Consider the following 26,981-nt stretch of genomic DNA (forward strand, 5'->3'; position numbering starts at 1 on the left):
ATCTACAATTAATAAGTGTATATTCACAATAACTGCGTAATCGGTGATGTGACATTCATTGTAAACGAGGATTTTTAAATGTCTTCTTTTACCATTATAACTAGGATCCTTGAAGGTATAAAGATCAATATCTTGATTTTACAAGGAAAGAAGTAGGGTCCACAGGTCCTACAATCAGAGAATTAGTAGCAAAGCTGAGAACCAAACTCCTGCCCAAGGATTTCCAGTCCATTGGGTTTCTTCTTGTGTAACATTCTGAATCTGCGAACTCAAACACATACAAATTAATTTTGTGCTTCCTACAAAGAATTAGGTTAAGCATTAAAAGTAAAGAAAGCCTGGGCAGCCCTGGTGGCTCAGTGGTTTAGCACCGCCTTCAGCCCAGGGTGTGATCCTGGAGACCCAGGATTGAGTCCCATGTCAGGCTCCCTGCATGGAGCCTGCTTCTCTCTCTTCCTGTGTCTCTGCCTCTCTCTCTGTGACTCTCACGAATAAATAAATAAAATCTTTAAAAAAAAAAGTACAGAAAGCCTAGTTCTTGCTCCCCAAAATAATTATGAACAAGCAAAGGAGAGAAAGATGTCACCAACTAACTAATGCAAGGTAGAATGAAGTAAATGCTACAAAAGATTAAACATGTTTGTAATTTCTCTTAATTTAAAGAGAATATGGCATTTACTGGGGTTTGACCATCACATGAAAAATTTGGAAACATGGGGAAGTAGGGGTAGGAAACACATATCAGGCAGAGGAGATTGCACAAGGAAAAACCAGAGTTTTGAGAGCGAGTGGTGAGGACTGGAAATATAGGAAAGACTCATGTTAAGTAGCATGTAGAATTTCTAAGTAGATGTGTTGAGAATTTAAATTAAAATCATAAATAGTTTGGGGCCATATCATCTAGAGGTGTTTGGCTTTTTGTTTTGTTTTGTGTGTGTGTGTGTGTGTGTTTTGTTTTTGTTTTTTGTTTTTTGTTTTTGTTTTGTTTTTTGTGAATGAATATCCATTGCAGCTTTGAAGAGGCTGAGGGTATGAGAAAACTTAATTTTTTAAAAAAAGTAATCCCTAGGGGTGCCTGGGTGGCTCAATCGGTTAAGCATCCCAACTCTTTCTTTCTCCCTCCCTCTGCCCCTCCCCTTCTTGCCTGCATCCCTTCCCCTCCCCTAAAATAAGTAAATAAATCTTAAAAAATAAAAGTAACACCTAGAAGTTCAGTCTAGGATGGGTTGGAAGGGCCAAAAGGACAAACATGATGGTAATGGAGAGAAGGCAGATTCTAGAAACATGTCATGTCAGGACTGAATGTAAATGGACAGTTCTAACCTCAAGAATTTATATCACTGATCACTTCTGAGCTACCCTCTCTGGTTTCCCAGAAAGGGTATCTTTCAACATGATTTTGTCATCTCCCAGACACTAACCAAGTCATATCATTTACTTGTAGAATATTAGCTAAGATTGATTCCTAAATATTTTTTGTATTTTTGCTGGGAAAATAAGAGGGTAATGTTACTTACACAGCTAAGTAGCTTGTTTCATAAGGAAACAGCAAACCTTCCAGTTCTGGTTCAATAATACTGGAGTATCCACTGACGATGGTTTCAGAACTTGTGCTTAATACACAGGAAGCCTGTGTAGATTTCTATAGCACATTCATGGAAATGTAAGAACAGAATTTGACCAGAGTGTATAACTAAAATAGGTACTTTGGGTTTGAAACTTCTGATTTACAAGTTCTGGAACTAGTTTTATACTTAACAAAAGCCAGGTTGTCCCTTAAGTTAACATCATCTAAACCACAGTATTCCACTGGTATATACAACTGAAATGTTGTCCAATTGAAACCACTGACATTGAATTTTCATTAATAGAACATGAGGTCTGTCAATGTTATCATTGTTCTAAGTTGATATTTTAAGCACTTTGAAAAATACTCTTTATATTTTCTCTAATTCACACCTGATCTATGTTAATTATCTCAATAATCCAAATTTTCCTAGGGTTCAGATTTTCTCTACAGGCAAAAGTTTAAGCCTGAGGTCTTCTCTCCAAATGAGACATTAACCCCCAGAGACTAGATATCTGACTTCAAGGGTTCAAAGCAGCAGATAGAGGTTTAAAATTGATTGAGAGTAGATATAACTGGATCTCCAATGTTCTAGCAAGTGACTCCCTTAATTTTCATTCCAACAAACATCAAGTTCTTTTGTATTTAAATGTTGCTGCTGTTTACACTGAACATACTGCTCCATCAGAAGTTTGTAAAGTACTACAAATTAAATTATATATATATACACATTTATGAAAATGAATGAAAAAAATTTCCATTTATGAAAAATGCTATCAACTTGCGTGTGTGTGTGTGTATCTTAGAAACTTTACCATTGCTTACTTTCAAGATATCCCACTATCCTTCTGGAGTTCCCAAACAAGTAATTTTCAATTTGATTTTGTCATTTCCTAGACACTAGCCAAGTTATAGCTTTCATTTATAGAATATTAGCTAAAATGAGTTTCTAAATATATTTTTTATTTTATTTATTCACGATAGACACACACACACACACAGAGGCAGAGACACAGGCAGAGGGAGAAGCAGGCTCCATGCAGGGAGCCCGACGTGGGACTCCATCCCAGGTCTCCAGGATCAGGACCTGGGCTGAAGGCGGCGCTAAACCACTGAGCCACCAGGGCTGCCCTCTAAATATTTTTTGCACATGTCAATATGTATGTACCTATATATATATATATATATGAGGTAAATAGCTTTTTAATAAAAGCTAAAACCTAGAAACAATTCAATGTCCATCAAGAATAGAACGGATAGGGCAGCCCCGATGGTCCAGCAGTTTAGCGCCACCTGCAGCCCGGGGTGTGATCCTGGAGACCTGGGATCGAGTCCCACGTTGGGCTCCCTGCATGGAGCCTGCTTCTCCCTCTGCCTGTGTCTCTGCCTCTCTCTCTCTCTCTCTCTCTCTCTGTCATGAATAATAATAATAATAAATAATAGAACGGATAAATTATAATCATGATGGTATACTACATAGCAGTAAAAGTAGCAAACTACAATTATATAGATAAATCCCATGAACATAGTATTGAGTGAAAGAAGCTAGGATACATATTGTATGATTCAGTTTACATGAAGTTCAGAAACATGCACAATTACACTGTTATTATACTTTAGAAACAACTTAGTTACCATGAACTGGGGAGGAGGGTGTGGTTAGTGATTGGGATGGAGCATTAGTGGGGCCTCATCTTGATCTGGGTGATGTCTGCATGGATATTCCTGGAACTTCATTCACAATGATATGGACATTGGTATATTATGGAGCTGGATATTGGATTGTCTAGATCTATTCCTGATCTTTCATTCCTAATTGGGCAACATTTTTACCATAAAAGATATGATGTTCTGGGAACATAGGTAAAATCAACCATATGTGCTTATTACTGTGGGACTTCAAAATGACGTACAAATATGGTTTCAGTCTTCAACTCACCAGGTGAGGAACCGTAAGTAATACGGATATATTCATTATTCACTTAGCATTTTTTTAAATACCAGCTCTGTGCAGGCAAGTGTGCTAGACACAGGGATGGCTAAAATACTCTATGCCTTCAGCGAGCTCCCAAGTTTGTTGAGGTGATGGATGTGCATGCTTCCATGACATGTGTATATGTATGCCAGGTACCTGATGCCAGTGTATTAGAAACCCATGGAAGACTGGGGTGGAGGAAGATTAATCCTACCTATGAGGAGGGATTTAAAGGATAGTTTTACAAATGAGATGATATTTGGATAGTTCTTGATTGATGGTGATTTGAGAAGACCTAGTAGGACAATATAGTTTAGGAGGAAAAATGTGAGTAAAGACCAAGATGAATGAAAAAAAGCATGGTTTGGTGGAAAGCACATTTGAAGGACACCTCTCAAGGTACTAATGGGGTTGCCTTGGAGTGGTAGATTTTTCCTACTTCTTTATATAAGACTATCACTACACATTTTCTAGAATAAGAATGTACTATATTCACAATCAGAAAAAAATATATATATGATTTTACAGGAATGTAATTTGGAATGTTATGAATAGGTTAAGAGGATCCAGAATCCTAAAGATTTGGATTTTATTCTGTAGGTAAATGGGAGATAAGGAAGGCCTTTTTACAGAGGAGTGACATTAATTTCAACAACTGGAGACCAATTCAGAACAGTATTCGATTCAGCTCCAAAATGTGTTATATCAACATATGCACTAGGTCAGAGAAGACAATAGCAATGTGGATCAGAATGTTAATGATAGGCTTCATGGAAAGACATGGGATTGGAGCTCATCCTGGAAAGACTTGTAATATTTAGATCAAGGAAAAAGCAGGGGAGGGGACGTTTTAGGCTGAAGCAAAGTGTGATCAAAAGCAAAGTGATGAGGACAGATGCTTCTGTTTGGAAATAATGAAATTGGAGGATGCATAGGTGAAATCAAGGGAGGTTGTGACAGCTTCTAGTTCTAGGAGGGAGGTTTTGGACTTGATTGTACAAGCCAGGGGAGATTTTCACGCAGAGGAATGATAGGATAAAAATAGTTCTTGAACAAATAAAGCTCATTCAGCAGCAGTGCTCAGGGAGATGTGGTGGGAGAAGCACTAACTAATCTCCGTGTAGGGTGAGCCAGTAGAAGCAGTGGGAACAGAGCAGCAGAGGTAGCACGTTTTAAAGTTAAAAAGTCAACGGAATGGGTGAAGATTGGCTAGGGACTGAATGAGAGGAAAGAGTTCATGGTCCTTCCACTGTAGAGCAGAATTCCAGAGTCCTGAGGATAACTGTAAATTGCCATAGGATCCCATTCAAATGGAAGTGTCAACATCAATCTCTATTATGGAGGCATACATTTTTCCAGCAACTAAACTGGGTTGTACTAGCCACTCGTTATCCTGCTGAGTCCCCTCCATGACCCAGGGGGGACATTTATGAAAGGTTTGATCAGCCTATGGCCATGAAAAAGAGCAAGCCTATCTGACAGGGGAACACCTCTACTGCTAATTTTATATTTATCATGTGACAGCCAACTAAGGTAATCAGGTTGAATCAATACTGAAAACTAAAGGGTTTGGGCTCCATTGCAGTGTGTCTTGATAGGCAAAAGACACGGGGAATAGAGGTACCCTTTCCTTCAGAGCTTCTTAAAATATGGAAGAATTGTCATAAGCAATTACAATTAAAGAGTCTTCATCTAGCTTGATTGCTGTAGATGACCTAGAAATAATCTCAAAGTATTATGTGCCACAAAGTCACATCACACAGATCACCAATTACCATGGGTGGCTAGCAAAAGGGTGTGAAAAGTGCTTGGATGCCATGTTAAATATTCATAATGAAGTAGTGAAGCAGAAGGTTCCCCTTTGATCCTTGGTTACAAAATTATCCACAATGCTGGTAGGGGTGATGCATTATGAATGCATATGAATAACACGTCCATCAAACAATCCTGGAAAAACACCACCAAGATGCAAAATGATATTATTTGCAAAGTATTTAAGCAGCCTTTTACTTCCTTCATCCTCCCTCCCCACTGCATAGGAAGCAGTTCTCCTTTTTTAGAAGAGAAATCTTAAAAGATTGCTGAGAGTTGAAGCAATTTGGGTGGCATCACGGTGACAAACGAATAGTGGGGAAAACTCTGAGTTGGTCAAGATAGTCATGTTTGAATTTTGGGGAGCAGGAATGTATCGGTTAACCAGTCTGTCGTGCTTTCTTTTCCTACAAAGTAAAAGAACCTACCCATCTCCCAGGGTTTTTGAGAGGATCAAAGAGATAATGGATGTGAAAGCAGGGTTCAAATGTGAGATCCCGTCAGTGTGACTAGAATGTGAAGTTCCCATACATTTTTGAACTTTGCAGAGCCCACTAAGGAATATCGATCTCCTAGAACAATGTGCTACTTGTTCAGCCTGCTGATGCAACAAAGGTTTAAAGAGGAAAGCACTGTTTTTAACCATTCATATGAATATTTAACACAGCATCACACTGCATGTTATAGAGCTCTCCATCCTCAACATGATAATTAGCAATCAGCATATGGAATACCACTACATGAGGTGACTTCCAGGTGGACAAGCCATTCTTTTCCAAACATCATTGCTATTCCATGTGTACAGGCATTGCAGACACAGGGAAACATAAGATATAATTGCTCTCCACAGAGTCTCAGAGTCTACGGGGGGAAGCAGAGAGATAACCACATGTACATACAGCCATGTGAGAGCTGAGGCATGAAGAAAATATTATAGGAGCACCAAGGGAAGAGTGAATAACTCTGCCTACATAAGCAAGAAAGTTTCATCCAGGAGTTGAAGTCTGAGCTGCAGGTCATAACAGTGTCTGGCAAACCAGCTAGATAGGATATTGGGGTTGTGGGCTGTCAGTATAACCTCAGGACTCCTGACTGAGACCTTACGCTACTCAACTCCCTACCCATCCAACTCTTACTTGGAAGCAAAGCATTTTCTTTGAAGTTTTCTAAGGCTTTATTGGGTACCTGAGACCAGAGGAATATCAGCTAAGTGGGGAGCTCTGGACCTAGACTAGAATCACTGAGGACTCTGGATCACTATTCCTCCTTTTTAGGATAATTTCAAACCCTCTAACTATATCCCACCCCATGCCTGGCATGTGAGGTTGACCAGATGCCCCAAGGAACTCAGCATTCCCACCATGGGTTGGTTGTGGGCCATTGAGGCCAGGAGGGTGGACTGCCTAGCAAGTTTAGCACATTGTTCCACTAGCCAGTATGCCAGTACGTGTGTGTGTGTGTGTGTGTGTGTATGTGTGTGTGTGTAAATCAGGTGAGATTAGTGCTGACATGCTGATTTGGGAGGACTCAAATCATTTCTATAGACAAAAACTCTTCACACTGTAGGGATGGCTGTGGTTTGTAGAACAGTAGCATGTGTCTCCCCAGGACTACCCCACACTGGAAAATTCTCCACTTATAGAGCTGACCAGTAAGTCAGTGCTCAATAATTACAACAGGTTACCTCATTGTGACAGAAAGAGTGGAGCTGGGCCATTATCTTATACCATACCCTAAAATTAACTCAAAATGGATTAAAGACTAAACATAAAACCTAAAACCATAAAAATCCTGGAAGGAAACCTAGGTGGTAAGTTCCATGGCATAGGTGTTGGTGATGACTTTTTTTTTTATTCTGACATCAAAAGCAAGAGCAAATAAAGCAGAAATAAACAAGCGGGGCTATATCAAACTAAATAGCTTCTCTGCAGCAAAGACAACCATCAACAGAATGAAAGGCAACCTACTGAATGGAAGAGAATATTTGTAAATCATATATGTGTCGGGACAAATAATCCAAAACATATAAAGAATTCATGCAACTCAATAGCAGTAAAATAATCCAATTTAAAAATGGGCAGAACATCTGAATAGACATTTTGCTAAAGAAGACATACAAATAAATGATCAACAGGTATGTGAAAAGATGCTCTACATCATTAATCATCAGGAAAATGCAAAGCAAAACTATAATGAGATATCACCTCATATCTGTTAGATGTGCTCTCTGTTAGAAGAGCTCTCATAAAAAAAACTAGAAAAAAGTGTAGGTGAGGATGTGGGAAAAAAAAGGACCCTTGTGCATTGTTGGTGAGAATATGAACTGGTTCAGCCACTGTGGGAAACAGTTTAGAGATTCCTCAAAAAATTTAAAATAGAACTAACATATGATCCAGAAACTCTACTTCTGGCTATTTTTCCAAAGAAAATAAAAACACTAATATATGCACTCCACATTCATTGTAGCATCATTTGCCAAGACATGGAAACAACCTAAATGTCCATTGACATCCATCCAATGTCCATCATATTCCAATGTGATGAGTGGAAAAGGAGATATGGTATATGCATGTATGTATCACATACACAAAAGGGAATATTATTCAGCCATAAAGAAAGAATGAAATCTTAGCATTTGAGACAACATAGGTGGACCTTCAGGACATTACACCAAGTGAAATAAGTCAGAGAAAGACAAATACAGTATGATCTCTCTTATGTGTGGCTCTAAAAAATAATTAAAAACTAAGTTCATCAATTCAGAAAACAGATTGATAGTTGCCTGAACTGGGGAGTAGGAGAAATGGGTAAAATGTGTTCAGTTTTGGGTTTAATTTAAATAAATTGAATTGGAAAACTAAAGTATGTCAAAGAAGAATGAATGAAACCAGGATTCCACATTGCTGATTACAAACTTTATTTTAAAGGTACTTTTTTATCTTATAGTTACTTTTTGAGTTTAACTCAACCCCCAGCCTCCAAATTCAATGGCACAAGATGCTGGGGCTCTTCCTAATGAATTTAAACATAGATATAGGGGCATCTGGCTGGCTCAGTCGGTAGAGTTTGTGACTCTTGATCTCCGGGTTGTAAATTCGAGCCCCATGTTGGGTGTAGAGATTACTTAAAATCTTAAAACACAAACCAAACCAAAAGAAAAACCATGCCCCTAGCCCAGGAGCTGGAGAAGATGAAGGAGGCTCTAGCAGAGTCAGCCAGGCAGGCTGGTTGATATGACCGCATGTCTGAGTTGCAGCAGCATCTAGTGACCCTGGAGCAACCTTCTGAGCATAAAAGGTACATGTCCCCTGCTTTACTTCCCCCTTCAAAATGAAAAAAAAAAGAAAATCTGCCAACAGAATGCTTTCTGAGAAGCGAGCAATACAGAAAAGTAGTCTTCTGCCTTTTTTCTGATTTTATTAAAATATTCCCTTCTGCTCTTTGGTTTATTCTCTGACACAGTTCTGTTCCTATATCTTTTTCTTCCTCTAAAAAAAAAAATCGCACAAAAAACCATAACTGAACTCAAATTCCCTCATCAGCATTTTGTTGCCATATGGAGGTGGCTGGCCCCAGAGGAATAAGTTTGAGACTTGGATGGATGACGAGGCACATTATCCAGAGTGGCCGGCCCACGATGTTGAGCACCAAGAAAGAAATGGACTTAAGTTTAATTAAACTGTCATGTTGGGGATGCGAGGGGAATCACATGAACACTATTTTCTGAACACACCTCATTAAAAGCTTGCTCAGGATCTCAGATAATGAAAATATCAGGTATTCAATGTGATAAACCTTGTAAATTTCACACCAAAATGCAAGGCCTTCCTCAGTGTGGCATTGACATAACTCTGTGTGTGTGTGTGTGTGTGTGTGTGTGTGTGTGTTTTACTATTATGAAAGGTTCTTGACCCTAATTGGTATCTGCCTTTTTTTTAATTCAAGTATAATTAGCATGCACTGTAATATGTTTCAGGTGTACAATATAATGATTCAACAAGTACACACACTTCCCAGTGCTTATAGCAATAAGTGTACTTTTAATCTCCTTTACCTATTTCGCCCACCCCCCCACCCACCTCCTCTCTGACAACCAGAAGTTTGTTCTCTGTATTTAGGAGTCTGTTTTTTTGTTTGTCTTTTTTTTTTTTTTTTGCTTGTTTCTTAAATTCTACATAGGAGCTATTTTTTTATAACCAAAATACACTGACAACACATGCATTGTTATTTACCATGTCCAGAAGCTAAACAACTAAGGTGAGCAAAAGGATAAGTCCCAGGTTAATGAAAGACAAGGCTTTCCTTCCCTCTTTCTCCCTCCTCCCAATTCTCCACCTGAATCCCCCAGTGACAGATGTTGAAGGACAAATCAGAGTACCTTCCTCCTGCACTGTAAGCCCCTTGAAAATGAAACATCCCAGTATTTTTAAGAAATTGAAGATCTAGAAAAATGTTAATTAAATTGTCAAAAAGCTCCTTGCCTCATTTCAGTGCAGTGCATAACTAGGTAGCCAGAAGCTATATATAGCATCAGAGTGCTATTCTTGGCTCTTAATATAGTTTTAATTATTTAATTTACACAGTGTTTCAAACAGTGAGGGAGAAAACTAGTTGTGACCGGGTCAGAACAGTCAGGTACCACAGAAATCTTGCAGTGTCTCTCTCCAATCCTCCTCATTTTCTGACACATCTCCTATCTGTGTCTTGGAAATATTCTACATCATACTGCAAATGACAAGTTGTAGAGAAGTAGTAGATGTCAGACTCACCTATATTAAAGCTATCATTCATCCATCCATCCATCCATCCAATATTTACTGAGCTCCTATTTAACAAGTGCCAGGACTGCACTAGAAGCTAGGGGAGCAGAGTGGAGTGGAATGATAAATCATAAACTGTGATTCTTGCCTTAGTGATGCTTATTGAGAAGGAGGGAGACAAACATGCAGAGACACAATTAAAAGGACTTTCAGCAGTACAGGCAACTGAACTGCCATTCCCCAGGGTGCCTAGCCTGCATGTATACACCAGACACTAAGGGCTAGAGTTTCAATGCCCAATTCAGGGACAAGAAATGTGGCCTTGGCTTTGCTTAAGGCAATGACCATAGACCCTGCTTAAGGGAAGGTTCCTCAGGGGTCTTCCCACACTTAAACCTGGAAATAGTACAATAAAAACAAAAATATTTTTTTTCTTGCCTGGAAGGGCAGGGAAGTAGTGAGAAGCGTTAAGCTCTGGGGATCTGGGTATAAGTTAGGAATGCCCCTGGGATAAACCAAAACTGCAAACCTGTCCCACTCTTTATGTTAGGGATTTGAATTGATAGTGCTGATAAGATTTGGGAATCCCAGGGCTAGAAGTGAACATAATTTTTCTTTTTCTTTTCCCCTGGGCCATTGGAACCACTGGCATACTGACAGAAGCAAATTAAAATTCTATAGGGAATGAAAAACCATCCTGTTGAGCATAAATTCACAATGAAAAGCTCAAAAAGTCGCAAGAAGAGATAGACCACAAGAAGGAAGGTCAGCAGATGTAACAAATAAGGACTAGAAATAAGAGAAAAATCTAGATTATAAAACACAATGCTTACAATAAGAAAATTAAAGAAAGAATAGAAGCCACCATGAAAGAAGAGACAGCTTTAAAAACCAGAGACAGACTAGAAAAGGAAATACAGCATCTAGAAATGAAAAATATAGTCTTGGAAACTATAAGTGGTTGGATTCAGTAGCAAAGTAGACAAAGTTGAAGAGAGATTCAATAAACTGGATGATCTAAGGATTTGAAAACCTAAGTAATATGAGGAATTTTCTAGATAACCTATAAATTATCAGTATGGACCAATAGAAAACTGAAATCCCTAAAATTTCTAAGGACATTGAATCCACAATTTAAAAGAATCTGATAACCAGAAACCACTAATACTAGAAGGTTTTGCTGATGAGTTTTAATGAGCATTCAAGTGAGGTTATCTTTAGGGGCACCTGAGGGGCTCAGTCGGTTAAGCATCTGACTTGATTTCAGCTCAGGTCATGATCTCAGCGTAGTGAGATCAAGCCTTGGTCAGGCTCCATGCTGAGCCTGGAGCCTGCTTAAGATTCTCTCCTCTCCCTCTGCCCCTTCCCCACCCCCAGTCACACTCTCTGCTCTCTCTCTCTCTAAATAAATGACAACAACAAAAACAGGGGTTAACTTTAGGTTATAAAAGCTGTTCTAGAGAATAAAGATGTAACCTCCATCTTACACAAACTATGCAATGAAATTGAAAAAGAAGGAATAGAACCCTGGACAAGGACCATATAAGAGAGAAATATATGAACCTAAGTGCAAAAATACTAAAAATTTGAAAACAAAGACAGCAAGCTAGAATAGAATTATTTCAAGAATGTAAAGTTGTTTTAACCTAGGAATGCTATTTAGGATTTCACCACATAATTTATCAAAGAAAAATAAAACAATGATTATCTCAATAGATACATAAAAACTATTCAATATAACTTAATACACTGGGAAACAACAAAAGTGGCTTTATAAATCAATGAGGAAAGATGTGCTATGCAATAAACAGTAATCGGGAAGAAAATGTCTCACATGAATAGAATAGGATCCACTGTCTTTTTTTTTGTCTTTGAAATATATTTTAAATAAAAACAATATTTATAGGGGATCCCTGGGTGGCTCAGCGGTTTAGCACCACCTTCGGCCCAGGGCGTGATCCTGATGTCCCGGGATCGAGTCCCACATCGGGCTCCCTGCATGGAGCCTACTTCTCCCTCTGCCTGTGTCTCTGCCTATCTATCTATCTATCTATCTATCTATCTATCTATCTATCTATCTATCTCTATCTCTCTCTGTCTCTCATGAATAAATAAATAAAATCTTTAAAAAAAAAAACAATATTTACAGAATGTTACAATAAACGTCCAGTTAGCAGTAGGTTCCAGGGTGGCTCTGAACACCGGGAGCAGGTACCTCTGTCTACCCAAGTGTGCTAAGAGAGCCTTCCAAAATGTCATTCTTAATGCTATGACATGAATGAAAAAGAGGCTCCTGAAAGAAAGAAGAGGGAAGGTCTTCCAGATGAGGAAGTAGCAGGTGGGAAGTCATAACAAGGCAAAGTGCTTGGGAATGGGAGCCGCCTGGAGTAGCCACGAAGTGGTAGGAGATACACAAGGTAGTAGTAAGAGATGTGGCTACAGAGGAAGATTTGGCTGGTCTTGGCTCTAGGTCAAGATTTGTTATCTCTGGAAAGTTAAATGCTCCCCGAAAGCTCCTACTTCTATCTAGACTGTCATTTCCCTCTTCCAAACACAGTCAAACACACTTTTTATGTATCTTTCCTCCTGAGACCTTCTTCCAGAGGTTGCAATGTATCCACTTTTAGAGTCAAAAATTGCATTTTTGGAAAGATCATCTTAGCAATCATCTACTAGTCCAGTCCCCTCATTTTAGCCATCCAAGAATGTAAGGATCACTTTGATGACAGGCCACTCTGAAGGTTTTTATCTTTGCAATACAAGTCAATTCAGTGGCTTTCTGGGAGAATTGATTCCTAGAGAAGATTTATGAAGGAGTCAGGGGAAAGACTGTATCAGAAGTAGTTCATTTTTCATTGGTAGAAAATTTCATGAAAGTAACACTGTCATATAGGCATATGGGTGCTTAATATATTATACATTATTTTAATGGGTTCTTATAAAAATTAATAAAAGAATTTGTCTCTTGAATTCATGTTTTGAAGAGTGAGATGGGAAGCCATCTCCTCCCACCCCTCGCTCTGGGAATTTTTATCACAAATGAGAGAAGAATTAAGATGAAAGATACATAAGGCTTGGTGCAGAAGATGGAGTGACATTGAGGAGGTGAGAGGATTCAAGTCCAAGTGACAAGGAGGAATGAGTGATCTGGGAAGAAGCAACAGTCTGCACAAGGAAATGATGATAAAGATTTGGGGCCAGAGTGTTGAATTTCAAAATGTGACTACACATTCCAAATCAGTTTGATTCATTCCCTTGCCCAGCAACACCACTTGCAATAGCTCAAGCAAACATAATCAAGTCTTTCTCAAGGATTCTCTGTAGTGTTTCGAAATTTGGTTTCTTAATTCAGCTCCACCTCCCAAGGAAAATGTGGCAACCTGAAACATGAAGTCTAACACATAGTGTGCCCTCACTTTGGGGAAATGCTCTTGTGTTTCTGGTCTTCTCTTTCCCTTCTCATTTTGGTTGAAACCTTTGTGTTTCCTGATCCTCCAGGTCATGCTTGAGCCATGGGTAAATTAAAACATCCAGGAAGAATCCATCTAGTTTATAAGACTGCCATCACCGGAGGTGATATGTCCAGCTGATACTGGCAGGTGATTAGTGTGAATGATAGCATCAGTCTGGATTTGCAGATGGGGATTCAATTGATTCCTTCATTCCTTCCTCCAACAATTAGTTATCCAAAGAGTTCTGGGCTCTCTTCATGCTATCAAACTCATCTTTGTATTTATAATTAACATCCGGAACTATCTATTTGCATGGAATGGACCCTTTACTTCCTGGGTTACCAATCTTGTTCCTATTTTACACAATTTTGAGCTAAGGTCACGTTGGACAACACAGCAGCTCATTGCTCATCTCTTTGAGCAAACCACACAGTGTCAGAGATCAAGGCTAAAATGCCCGCTATCTTCGCTCAGCCACCCAGTTTCTTTCCTGACTTGGCAAAAACACCAGCATACACTACAAAGCATTTTATACATTTCTGCTCATTCTCATCCTTGGTTGTAAATATTTATTCATAGCAAATAGCTCAGTTCTCTTTTTATTCCCCTATTACTCATGGACATATCTGTATCTCTCATTAGTTACATGTTTAACAAAACCCAAGGGAAAATGTAATCAGAAAGCTTGCATTACAATCCTGTGATTTATTGTGTCTTCAATGATGCCTTCATATTTCAAAGCCAGTTACAGAAACAAAGCCTGTCTCTGTTTCAAACTATCCCGAAGATTGACACAGTGTCAGTTGTTTGCTGATCGGGTGTGACTGTCAGAAACTAAGCTTAGTTTTGCCAATGCCTGCGTTGGGAGTTCACTCTATGTGAATATAATGATGGGTAATAGTTCCCAAACTGTGTAGAAAGTGTTCTGAACAACTCACAGTTGACTTAATATGCGCCATTTAGGAAAAATGAGCAGATCCTAATATACAGACATGCCCTGTGTGGGCTTGTGGACATATGAGCAGGAAAGCTTTATGAGTAATGTTTATAATTCATACACACTAATGATGCCTTCAGCATGTCTGAGAACTTTTAACTTTGGAACGATCAGGTTTAGGCTGTGGAGCAGTGTCTGCATCTCTCTCGTGGAAGCAAAACAGTAATGTTTTATTTTTAAAGTAAAGTTGAGATTCGGATTTAGAGGCATGAAAGGCGTCTTCGCCTTAAGGGAATTGACAGATCTGGGGGACACTAGACTTGGGATACATGGTTATTTTCTTGAAAGCAGAGGATCTTTGGGCACCTGGGTGGCTCAATGGGTTAAGTGTCAGACTCTTGATTTTGGCTCAGGTCATGATCTCAGGGTTGTGAGATCGAGCCTGTGTGGGTCTCTGAGCTCAGAGTGGAGTTTGCCTTAGAGTCACTTATCCCCATAAGAGCAAGTAATTTTTGTCAAGGATTTAATAAGTCTTTTTTTTTTTTTTTTTTTTTTTGCCTTCTGTGTTGCAAGAAAAAAAAAGGGCATGTTTTACCATGTTTTTAAAAACAAATGACAGAATTTGCGAATGAAAGAATGTTTGTTTGGGTACTTTTTTTTAATCCATAAAATGGAAAAGCAGATTGACTTCCAGTGTCTATAGGCAGATCCTAATGAATATAACAGGATTGCCCTTCATCTTTAAGAAGCCCTCTAGGAATTTCTTCCTGAGCTGGCTTAGAAAGATATTTTTACCTTCACTATAGCTTCTTTCCTGTGGGCACATTTCTGGACTGCCGTGTGATACAGTGGAGTGGGACAGTGTCTGAATGGTGAATGGCTTGCATTCCTTGCAGACCTGGACTCTGCCTTGTTCACATGATACAGCTTTGTGCAGCTTCTCTCGTCTCCTTGGATCCTTCTTTGTCAGATGGTGGTTGGAACCTCTCAAATCGTGGAATTGTTGTGAGGATTACATGAGACTTTTTTTTTTTACTTAAAAATAGAAAACATATGCAAAATATACAATATTATGTAACTTTAATTTTAATATACAATATCTGTTATTGCATAAATACGTTTTATAAATAAGTATATAAATAAAAACATTTAGTATATTTATTAGTAAAAAGCCCAGCAGAGTTTCGCCAGCACTCTGGAGGCTCACCAAGTGATGTGTCCCAGCCTGCCTACCCGCACAATGGACTTTTTCCCTGCAGACTTATCATTGTGACCCTGAATGGGTTTTTAGAACCTATGTTTATCTCTGTATACAAGTGTATCTACAATTTTACTCTTAAATTCCAATAGAACATTCTATATGATCTCTCTTGAGACTCTTCTTAGCCTTGTAATGTGCCCTTCCAGTCCTGTAAATAACATTCTTTTCTCATATAACATGGCTACAATCTGTTGTTATAATAACTTATGCAGAAATAATATGTATCACAGAAGAAAATTCTACCGACATACAATGTATAAAAATAAATACAATTCCTCTTTAGCAAAGCTTCTCTAGTGTAAAACACACACACACACAAACAGTTTTGGAAGCTCACTGGATCACAGCATCCTGGTGTGTTGGGAAGAAGAGAAAAACTTGGCTTGTTAGAAGCAGATATATGCCTTTGATCATTCACTTCACAAGTCGTAGAGCATATTATAATGTTCTCCTCAGTGAATTAGACCCATCTTACCTTCCGTGGTAGAAATAATTTGCATGTCATACATTTATACACCTGCAATTCCCACTTAAGATCTCCCTATTGCTGGCTACTCGCAGCTACTCATACCACAATTATGCTTCTTGAATAACTAAAGTTTCTCACACTTGGAAAAAAAAGGGGGATGGGAGGGCCAATTTGCATTTCTCGCCGATGTCACATTATCCTATTACCTTGTTCCTGCACCTGCTCTGTACAAACACAATTGTGATTCGGTCCTAATGGCCAATTATCATTAGCTGATGTGAGCTTTTGTCAGACAGCCCTGAGGGGCTCACCACACCATGGATCCCAGCCCTAAAAGGATAACATCCATGAGTATCAACCACAGTCTATTTCAAGACTTAAATGGCAGAAATCTGCCAATATAGATGAAAGGTAAGAACCTGTGCATCCTATTTTTGCCCCTGTTCTCTTTACCCCCAGCAGCTCTGCTCGAAATGGCAGGCAAGGTTTCTGTGTCCCATGCCTGTATCTGGATAACCCTTCTGGGTTGTGTTGCATGATGCCATATGTTTCTGTCCCAAAATAGTGCTGAGGGTCCTTCTGAAGGAAAACCATCTAGCAGCTCTCTGCGTGTCAGTGGGATGGTTGGAAAAGGAAAAGTATGCTTTGCAGTTTAACATATTTTGGCTCCGATTTTTAACTGGCAAAGTGCTAATTGTGTAACCTGGGAAATTTATTTAATCTTACCCAGCTTCTGTTTCCTGAAGCATAAGATGGAAATAATAGTTTCATTTTATGGTGTTGGCATGATAGCTAAATAAAGGGATAGATAATATTCAAATACATACACGAAAACGTCCCTCATACACATTTGTCATTATTGTATTAATCTTCATAGGTTAGATTAATCTCCAGCTCAGAACAGCACAAGTTCATTTCTCGTACTGCATGGCCTTGTGGGTTGGCAGGTAGGTTCTGCTCACTTCAGAACACAAAAGAAAGCAGCTGCTATCTCGAACTTCAGCTCATCACTCATAGGTTACAATTGGCCACCTGGTTCTATCCGTTACCCTCAAGGGGAGTTAGATGTATAAATTGCAATCCTATCATGTACCTGAAGATAGTAAATCAGAAATATATGGAGAATAATACGAATGCCCACCCACAATATCTATCTTACAAAAATGAGTCAGTTCTCATTAACAATACAGTGTGGAAATCCTTCCAAACCAATTTGTTAAGATAAAACTCATTATTTTTAGTGGCATCATGCTTTAAATATACTGTAATTTATGCAACCGTTTCCTTATCAGTGGACTTTTTTTTTTACTTTATTGCAATATAAACACACTTAATGTCATCTCTGTGTTCAGGTGCTTCTATAAGATAAATATCCTGAAGTGTCTAAATCACCAAAATCAACCTGTTTCTAAGAAGAAACATAAGGTTGTGTTTATACGGCTATAAATCTCATTTAATATGGGATTTATGATTTGGAACAAAATGTAAAGAAATGGACTACTTTGGAACATCAGACTTCTTAGTTACTAATCTTTAACAATTCTTGGGGTGCCTCAGTAGGTTAAGCATCTGCCTTCGGCTTAAGTCATGATCTCATTGTCCTGGAATCCAGTCTGGAGTCAGGCTCCCTGCTCAACAAAGAGTCTGTTTATCCCTCTGCCCCTCTCCACCCAACTCATGCATTTTCTCTCTCAAATAAATAAAATCTTAAAAAAAAAAAAATTCCCAACCTCTACTTATTGTATCCTCTGTCTTCCCCTGGACATGAACAGAAATACCTGATCCCAAATTTTAAAATGTAGACTGAGAGCCTTCCTTGGGTATCAGCAATATAGACTGTAAAGGTGCTTGACCTAACAAGACCTAACAGAAAATGCCCTACCAGACTGCTCTTTCCATCCCAGCAACAAAGATTAGAGTCCTTCTAACCTCATGGCGAAGTTCCTCTTCTTTGGACTTGAGAACTAGACCACTCCAGTCCTCTTCCCATCCATGGCAATGCAAAAAAGAGAAAGAAACATTTCTGGATGACACTGCCATCAAGCTATAGGAGTACATGCCTGACAGTTGTCCTTCAAATCACCTCTTTCGCCACCTGTTTTGTCTAAATGCTTCCAATCTTCCTTTCTCATCGGGTTGCTATCTGCTAAGTGTTTGTAGAACAATTTGCACAGAACAACCCCTTAGTAAGCATAATTACCATAAGCCTAGAAGGAAAATTGCTCTCTATTCAGTTTTAGAAGAAGAAGAAGAAGAAAAAAAGCAAACCCTTAGCTAAGACAAAACAAAAATCCCACAAACACACACACAAAACTACTCACACCATTTAGATGTCTCAACTATATTTTTAAGAATTCAAGTTCTAAAAACAGACACATGAAATTGTTTCTTCAAAGCAACTGTCCACCGACTGCTCTCTGGTTCTTATACCAAAAACCTGCCAGGTTAGGTTAAGAAATAATAAGAGAGGGACGCCTGAGTTGCTCAGTTGTTGAGTGCTTTTCTTCGGCTCAGGGTGTGATTCTGGAATCCCGAGATCGAGTCCCACCCACATCAGGCTCCCCATGAGGAGCCTGCTCTCCCTCTGCCTATATCTCTGCCTCTCTCTCTGCGTCTCTCACGAATAAATAAATAAAATCTTAAGAAACAAATAATAAGGGAAAAGCTAAGGCCAGAAGGAATTTTGCAATAGGCTCCTAAACACATTTTCAAGAACATGATGGGAGACACTCATCTTTTAGGAGAATAAAAGTTTGCCAGTCATGCAGCTGCTTACTAATGTTTATGGGAGTGACATTCAAAATCTTAATAACTAGATTTTCAAGTGTCAGAAAGGATACTCAACCTACTAGAACAGATGCCAGCCATAGTGATGCCTACAGCTGTACCAGTGCACGGGGCTGGTAGGAGCTCTACTAAACGTCACTGTGTTGTCTGAAGAATTTGCACTGGCCTCCCACAGCCAGCTCTGCTTCTGTCTCCTTGCTCAGCATACAAATGCATTATACTAAATATAAAAAAGCCTGGAAGCTGTGTTCGCTTCTTAATGAAAGTCTACTTCCATTCCATTCCATACTTCCATCCCGGCATCTGCAAACACAGGAACACACATGCACACGCACACACACACACACACACACACACACAGGAGTGGCAGTAGTGGAGTGCAGTTCTATGTCGTAACCGCTTAGAAGTCATTTTTAACACTGTTCTTAAGTTTGTATTTTGTAGATGAGCTTATGGTTCTGGTTTTAACATGGGACACATTTAGATCAAACTTAGAACAAAATGGCTATGTTTCTGAAATTAGAAATATAACATACTGCTAATATTTAGAGAGTGGATTTTCTATGGCTGCTGTCACAAATTACCACAAAGTTGGTGGCTTAAAACAACTTAAGCCTCCTTATCCTTCCACGGTTCTGGGGACTGTAAGTCCAAATTTAAGGTATGGGCTGGGCCATGACCCGCCCCCCCCCCAGAAGTTCTTTGGGAGATTCCACTCCTTGCCTTCATCTAGCTTCTAGTGACTGTGGCATTTCTTGTGGCTACCCCACTCCAGGCTCTGACCTCAGTTTTTACATTGCCTTTTCCTGTCCTACCTGTGTCTCCTTGTCACCTGTGTGTCTCTCTTCGGTGTGTCTTTCATGAGGACACTTGTCATTGGATTCAGGGATCCAGGATGATCTTTTCATTACAAGATCCTTAACTTCCAGGGCACCTGGGTGGCTCTGTTGATTAAGTGTCTGACTCTTGATTTCAGCTCAGGTCCTGATCTCAGGGCTGTGAGATGGAACCCTGTGTTGGGTTCTGCGCTGAGTGTGGAGCCTGTTTAAGATTCTCTCTCCCTCTCTTCTCTGCCCACCCCCAACTTGAACACACATGCTCTTTTTAAAAAAAATTATTTATTTATTCATCAGAGACATAGAGAGAAAGAGACAGCAGAGACACAGGCAGAGGGAGGAGCAGGCTCCATGCAGGGAGCCCGATGTGGTGAAGTGGGACTTGATCCTGGGTCTCCAGGATCACACCCTGGGCCAAAGGCAGGTGCTAAACCACTGAGCCACCCAGGGATCCCCCACATGCTCCCTCTCTTAAAAAAAAAAAAAGTCTTAAGCTCATTATATCTGTAAAGAACCTTTTTCCAAATAAAGACATATTCATGTATTCCAGGGATTTGACATGGATATATACCTTTTGGAGGGCCACCATTCAATTTGCTTCAGGGATGCTAGGAAGAGAAAGCAGACAGTTTCCTAGCTGGCTTAGTCGGTAGAGCATAAGACTTTTGATCTTGGAGTTGTAAGTTCAAGCCTCATGTTGGGTATAGAGATTACATAAAAATAAATATAAAAAAAAGACGGGGGGGGGAATGTAATGGGTCGCTTGAGTATAAATTGAAGAGAAAAATGGTGAGGAAGAAAAAAATTTAATCTTTCTGTGCATCAAATATGTGTAGTGATATTTACTTAAGCTCATGTCTCTTTGAATGGCTCCACTGCTTTGCCTTCTTTTGACATTAATATTTTGTATTTCTAGTCTATCTTTCTCATAAGAGTTAAAGCACTTTGTGAGTATTTCCAAATTTCTATTCTTTGATTTTAACTTCCGCTAAGCCTAATAACTGTTGAGCTTTAAAAGGAGGTTGGCCAGAGACAAGCAGAAAGCACAACAAAATCTGAGCTCCAAGTTGATCACACTCGGTTTCTCACATTTGACCTTGGGGAATTTTAAGGTTTATAGTTACCTTCATGTCATCATAATGGTGGTATCTTCTAGAAAGCCCAATTTTCACATGCTGCCTTTCTGGGTATAACACTCCTGTCGGGCTAGGAATCATCATAGATCCCCACCTACCTACCCCATCACCATGAATTCCACTTAGCCTGTGACCTTGCAGGTTCTCCACGCGGCCACCACCTCTGCCACCACCCCTCTACCCCCCAATACCTCAAGCTGACTTTCCCAGGGAAGTCTTGCTTCACCTGCTCCATCTTTTCCACATTATTCTGCAGAATTCCCTTTTCACATGGCTCCCACTCAGATATTAAATGCCTATTTCTCCCTGGCTGCTCTGAGCTATAAATTTGCACATGTTTCAGCTGGGTGGGTTCTGTTTCTCTTTCTAAAATATTTTATTTATTTGTTTGTTTGTTTATTGAGAGAGAGAGAGAGAGAGGAGAGGGGCAGAAGAAGAAAGAGAATCTCAAGCAGACTTCCCATTGAGTGCAGAGCCCTGACTCGGGGCTCGATCACACGACCTTGAAATCATGACCGGAGCTGAAATCAAGAGTTAGCCACTTAATTGACTGAGCCATCTGGGAGCCCCAGTCCTCTTGGTCTTATAGGTCCTTCGTTGAGTGTATCTTCTCTCCTATTAAATTTTAACCTCTGTGAGATCAGGGGTCCTGTTATTTACTTTGGAAGCAGAATGTATTCCACCGGTAGGCAATTAATAGTATTTTGGGGCCGATGCCCCTGGGATGCTTCTCAAACCTTACTGTGCCTCCAAATCACCTGGAAGTCTTGCTAATATGCAGGTTCTGGGGTAGAGCTTGAGAGGCTGCATGTCCCCCCAAGCTCCCAGGTGATCAGGATTAGCTGTTTTGTGCAATTGTACTTTATGAGTAGAGGTCTTAGGGTCCCAAACAAGTTTCAAGGAGAGGATCTACAAATTAAGTGTATCCTAAAGAAGAGATGGGACCAAGATTGCCATGTAGATAAGTGACGCTGAGAGGGACCCCAGGAGAGTTTTTCCCACTTGGATCATCTGAGTAAGAATCCCACGCAAGCTCCATGGGCCCTGCGTTGAGAACCTCTGTTTTAGGTGGCATAATGTTCTGCACTGTCTTTCCTTTCAATGTTTCCCTCCTTCCTTGTCCTTTTTTTTTTTTTTTAAAGATTTTATTTATTTATTCATGAGAGACAGAGAGAGAGAGAGAGAGAGAGAGGCAGAGACACAGGCAGAAGGAGAAGCAGGCTCCATGCAGGGAGCCTGACCTGGGACTTGATCCTGGATCTCCAGGATCACACCCTGGGCTGAAGGCGGTGTTAAACTGCTGAGCCACTGGGCTGCCCCCTCCTTCCTTTTCAAATTAAAAAATCCCACGAAAAAAAGCTTTTTCTCGAGAATGCTCTCAGATGACAGGTTTCTTTCATTATCCACGCAGGGAGATGATTATTCATAGCCACAATAACGCTGGGCCATAATTGCAAGGATCATAATTAACAGGTGTGTCTTCTGGGATGACACAAACCCAGACTCCATATAAGGTATCTTGTGGCCTTGGGAGCTATAGGGACATTATAGTAATGGGTATCAGAGGAAGGCTTTGCTGAAATAGTATTCAAGGTAGATAGGGCTTCTCAGCTTCCCAGCTCCACCTGAGATGCTAAAATCCCGACGTCCTCTAAGACCAGCATGGTCTAACAGAACTTTTAGGGATGATGGAAATGTTCCGCCCTGTGCACTAATACAGTAGCCACTGAGTACATGTGACTATGGGGCATGTGACCGGTGGCTGGTACAACCAGGGGACTGAGATTTAATTTTATTTAATTTTAATCAATTTAAGTATAAACAGCCACAGGTGGCCAGTTAGAAGCTGCAAACTCGAGAAAAGCAGTTTAAGGAGATGGATCGCCAATGAAAGGAATAGCACTCAGAGGTCTACCTTAGTCTTTTTAATTTGAATAAAGAGCCCCCATAACTGCGGGGCATCGCCTTTAATATTTGAGCCCAAGCTGGTGGTTGTGTCTCTGTGCTATGCTGCTTGGCCAATTAAAATAGAGGCCCCCAGGGATCCCTGGGTGGCGCAGCGGTTTGGCGCCTGCCTTTGGCCCAGGGCGCGATCCTGGAGACCCAGGATCGAATCCCACATCAGGCTCCCAGTGCATGGAGCCTGCTTCTCCCTCTGCCTATGTTTCTGCCTCTCTCTCTCTCTCTCTCTCTCTCTCTCTGTGACTATCATAAAAAAAAAAAAAAATAGAGGCCCCCAGAGCCTGTAGGTCTGGTTTAGTGTTTAGTGAGTGCATAAAAGATTGCAATGGGCTTAGGACCATATGGGGTTTATGCAGGTCTCCTGTTCTGACCTGTGAGGCATGCAGCATAGGTGGGAAAGGCGTGCAATTTTAAAAAGCCATTTAAGAAGAGATGTGTCTTTTTCTTTTCTTTTCTTTTTTCTTTTCTTTTCTTTCTTTTCTTTTCTTTTCTTTTTCTTCTTTTCTTTTCTTTTTCTTTTTTCTTTTCTTTCTTTTTTTCTTCCAGGAAGTAGTTAAGTGAAATGGTTTGGGAGAGGGATCTGAGCATTTGAAAAAGAGGGTAATGAATGTTTTCCTATACCACAGTGTGGTAAATTCTATCATATACTCCACCAGCATAAGAAACGGGGCCTCTGCTATAAGATAAGGCTTATAATTAGCCAGGGACCTAGTGACATGAATCTGACATGAGAAGATACAAGTGAGATTTACCTGTGGCTGGTTTGGCTGGTAACCTAGGTGAGAAGGGGGGGGGGGTCCCTAAAGGCCCAATGGACACCAGGAGAGACTGGTGTCATTAAAGGGCACTGGACACTTGAGGCCCCTAACCACTCAATGAAGAAAAAACTGAATGTGCTGATTTCGTCAGAATATCTTGCAGTTGAGAAGTGGTATCAATGATGGAGCAGTACAATTGCAATGATCAGAAGCTTATTATAACACAGTAATTTAATATCCCCAGGGGAGTGCTGACACTTTTACCTGGGAGGGGAACCCTACTTGCAGTTTGCCCCGTTGGAGGAGAGACAAACAGTGACTTGCACTTCATGGAAGAATCAGTCACAGGGTATTATGACATTAACTTTAGGGAAGTTCCTAGAAACAATAGCAGTGATAGTGCATCCTTTAACACTATTTTAGTGGGCTAGGACAAAAAAGAGAAAGGTCGTGGCTCATAAGGAATGAGGTGTGGTGGGAAGACAGCGGCTGGATTTATACACCCCTGGCTGTATGCACCTGTTTTCACCACTTATGCTTTGCATCAAGATCACCCCAAGGGAGCTTGTTAACGCTACAGATTCCCGGCCCTACACTTACCCACTAAACCAGAATCCCAGTGCTTTGGTTCCCCCACACACACCCCTATTTTTTAAATAAGCACCCACGGTGGGTGGTTAGGATTTGAGGCTTCTCCAAGCCTTAGTTCTCTGAAAGGTGATGTAGGATTCACAATATCTGAGTCCAGACTACTGTAATAGAGTGTGACTTATTTATTTTTTTTAAAGTGCACAACAACAACAACAAAAAGGGCTCAGCTTGTAGCTGTTATTACCATGGAGCCCTGGGTCTGCCTTACTTAAGGCACTGTTCTGTCTTTGGAGATCTCAGTAGATGTCATTCGCCTGGCTGAGCCTTAGCCACCGTGCTCAGACAGCTGGGGAACCTTCAGCCGTGTTAGCTGGGATCCCGGAGCCGCAAGTTGTTGTTCCTGAGGATTGATAAAAGCAGCCTTTTCTCTCTGTTCCTTGTTCTTCTTAAGTTTTAAGGACACCGGTGGAGGAAGCGCCCCCCCCTTCTCCTCCCTGAAGGTGGGGGAGTTTCTACAGAGGGTGACAAGATCAGTTGTGTCCTAACAGGTTGCCAGGTGCAGGGAAAAGTCCAGGGGTGTGGGCAGGACCCCCCAGAGGAGGGTCCTGGGCTCTGGCCCCCAGGGAGGCGCGGGCAGCAGCAGGGCTGGAGCGCAGCAGCCGCCTTCGGTGTGGCACATCTTGCTTTCGTTTGGCAGAGGGCGGCTGGAAGGAAAGGGGGAGGAGGGGGAGGCTGGCATCGCGCCCCGGAGCTCGGAGGAGTGAGGGTGCAAGTCGCCGGTGCTGGGATCTGCGGAGGGTGGGGCTGCCCGCGGGAGGCGGTGCCCGCGAGGCCGCGTCCCAGGTGGGACCCGGGGCGCCTCCCGGAACCCTCCTGCGGCCGCGGGGCTCCCACTGGCTCGGCGGCGAGGTCGAGCCCCTCTCGGCGCCTTCCCCGGCCCGCCCCGCGGCGGTCGCGATGCCGTAGGGACGCGGGTGCGGGGGGCCGGGGGCCGGGGGCCGCGGCGGGGCGGGCGCGGGGGCGGGGGCGGGGGCGCCGGGGCCGGATGGCCGAGCCCACGCGCGCCGCGGAGCCGGGGAGGTTCGCGCCCCGCTCGCCGCGCTGCAGGGAGGGCGCGGTGCCAGCCGCGAGCGCCCGGAGACCCAGAAAGAAAGCTTTTTATTTGCTGAAGATGAAGCCCCTGAAGGAGCCCGCCCCCAACAACAACGTGTCCTTTGTGATCCATTGTCAACTAGGCAAGGAGATCAAACACATTTGCAGCAACTGCAGCCGGGGGGAGGACGCCCGGGACGGTGAGTGCCGGGGCCCGACGGGGCGGCGGCGAGCGCTGGGGGGCGGGGGGGCAGGGCCCAGTTTGGGGGCGCAGCCGGCGTGTCTGCCTGGAGAACTGCGGAGCGCTTGGCGGAGCGCTGCCCTGACCCGAGCCGGACCGCAGCCGAGCACAGACACCGATGCATGGATGGATGGATGCATGGATGGATGCACGGATGGATGGATGCATGGATGGATGGATGGATGCATGGATGTCTTTGCTCCTTCCAGGGAGGGGTTTGCAACAGTTAAATGGGAAGCTCTGGGATTTTCTCCCGCGAAGGTGGGGTTTGGGGGTGATGGGTGGCTGTCAGGGGGGTAGCATCACTCGCCTTAGAAAGCTGGTGACACCTGCTCGCCTAGCTTTCCGGGCTTCTTAGCTCTTCTCCCTCGCATCCTTGCATTAGGATAGGGCTCTGCTGGGCTGCGTTACAGATGTGCGGCTCGGGTGGGTGCACTTTGGGGAGGCGGTTCGGCCTCGGCCCCGGCGCCCCGAGACTTGTGGAGTTGGTGAATGATGTCTGTTTGGAGTAAAACATGGCTGTGATTTTTGGGGGGGGGGGGGGGCGGGGGGAAGCGGGGGAGCGCACGCAGCTTCTGCCCCTCCTGGAATGGTGCCTAATGGGCCCAAATGTGGGAGGTGGGGGAGGGGCTTGCAGCGGCTTCCAGGTGAGCCTGGGAGTGTGTGAACCCCGGAGCTCCCCCCACCCACCCCGCCCCCAGATGGGATCTGAAGGGAGGTGGTGACAGGGCGCCGGGCTGCCGGCCACTCTGGGCTCAAGGAGCCAAGACCGAGGAGGGACCGCTCGGCGCGGTCCAGGCTGAAGCCTCTGCAGATGTGGAGGCGACGGTGCATTTCGCCGGAGCCTCCGGGCGGCTCCGAAGCAGCTCCCACAGCTCACTCGCGAGGGCCACTGAAGGTCGCAGAAAAGTTTCAGGCAGCAGATTTTGCAGAGAAAGCATCAGCTCCCGGCCAGCCGGAAGCTCCTGGCTCCAGCACTCACCCGCTCCTGGCCTGGCTGACACTCACCTGCGCCTGGCCTGGCTGACACTCACACCTGCTTGGGCAGGCAGCCTTTCCTACCAACCAGGCGGGTTGAGCTTGTTCCCTTTGGAAGAACAGATCTTGTTTAGGATCCCTCCATTCACTGTCTGCCTCTGAAGTGCAGAGTAATGAAGTGACGGTGGCTTGGCTAATGTCTTCGCAAAATTAGAGTCCTGCCCGCGTAAATTATACTTTTCTTTGATTAAACTGTAAGAGAGGCTATGGAGGATGACACTAGGCATCCAGGAGGAAAACTGGAGCCACAGTCGAGCACACCAGTGCTGCTCCTGCTCCATGTGGGGGAGGACATCCTTTTATGAGA

General features: G+C 42.2%; 1 protein-coding gene across 8 annotated transcripts in view; it reads left to right on the forward strand.

Moving 5' to 3' along the window:
• PHACTR1 (phosphatase and actin regulator 1) overlaps nucleotides 1–26,981 on the forward strand; it is a 555,031-nt gene that overhangs the window by 275,590 nt on the left and 252,460 nt on the right. The window contains exon 1 of one of the 8 annotated variants that reach the window (XM_038584183.1): nucleotides 25,349–25,595. The exons of the other annotated variants lie outside the window; for them this stretch is intronic. Within the exon in view, the coding sequence (XP_038440111.1) occupies nucleotides 25,349–25,595 (247 nt within the window). Of the gene's footprint in view, nucleotides 1–25,348; nucleotides 25,596–26,981 lie in introns of those variants that run through there. 8 annotated transcript variants of the gene reach the window in all.

This window comes from Canis lupus, chromosome 35 (genome assembly GCF_011100685.1).
Source record: "Canis lupus familiaris isolate Mischka breed German Shepherd chromosome 35, alternate assembly UU_Cfam_GSD_1.0, whole genome shotgun sequence".
In the NCBI taxonomy this organism is placed as follows: Eukaryota; Metazoa; Chordata; class Mammalia; order Carnivora; family Canidae; genus Canis; species Canis lupus.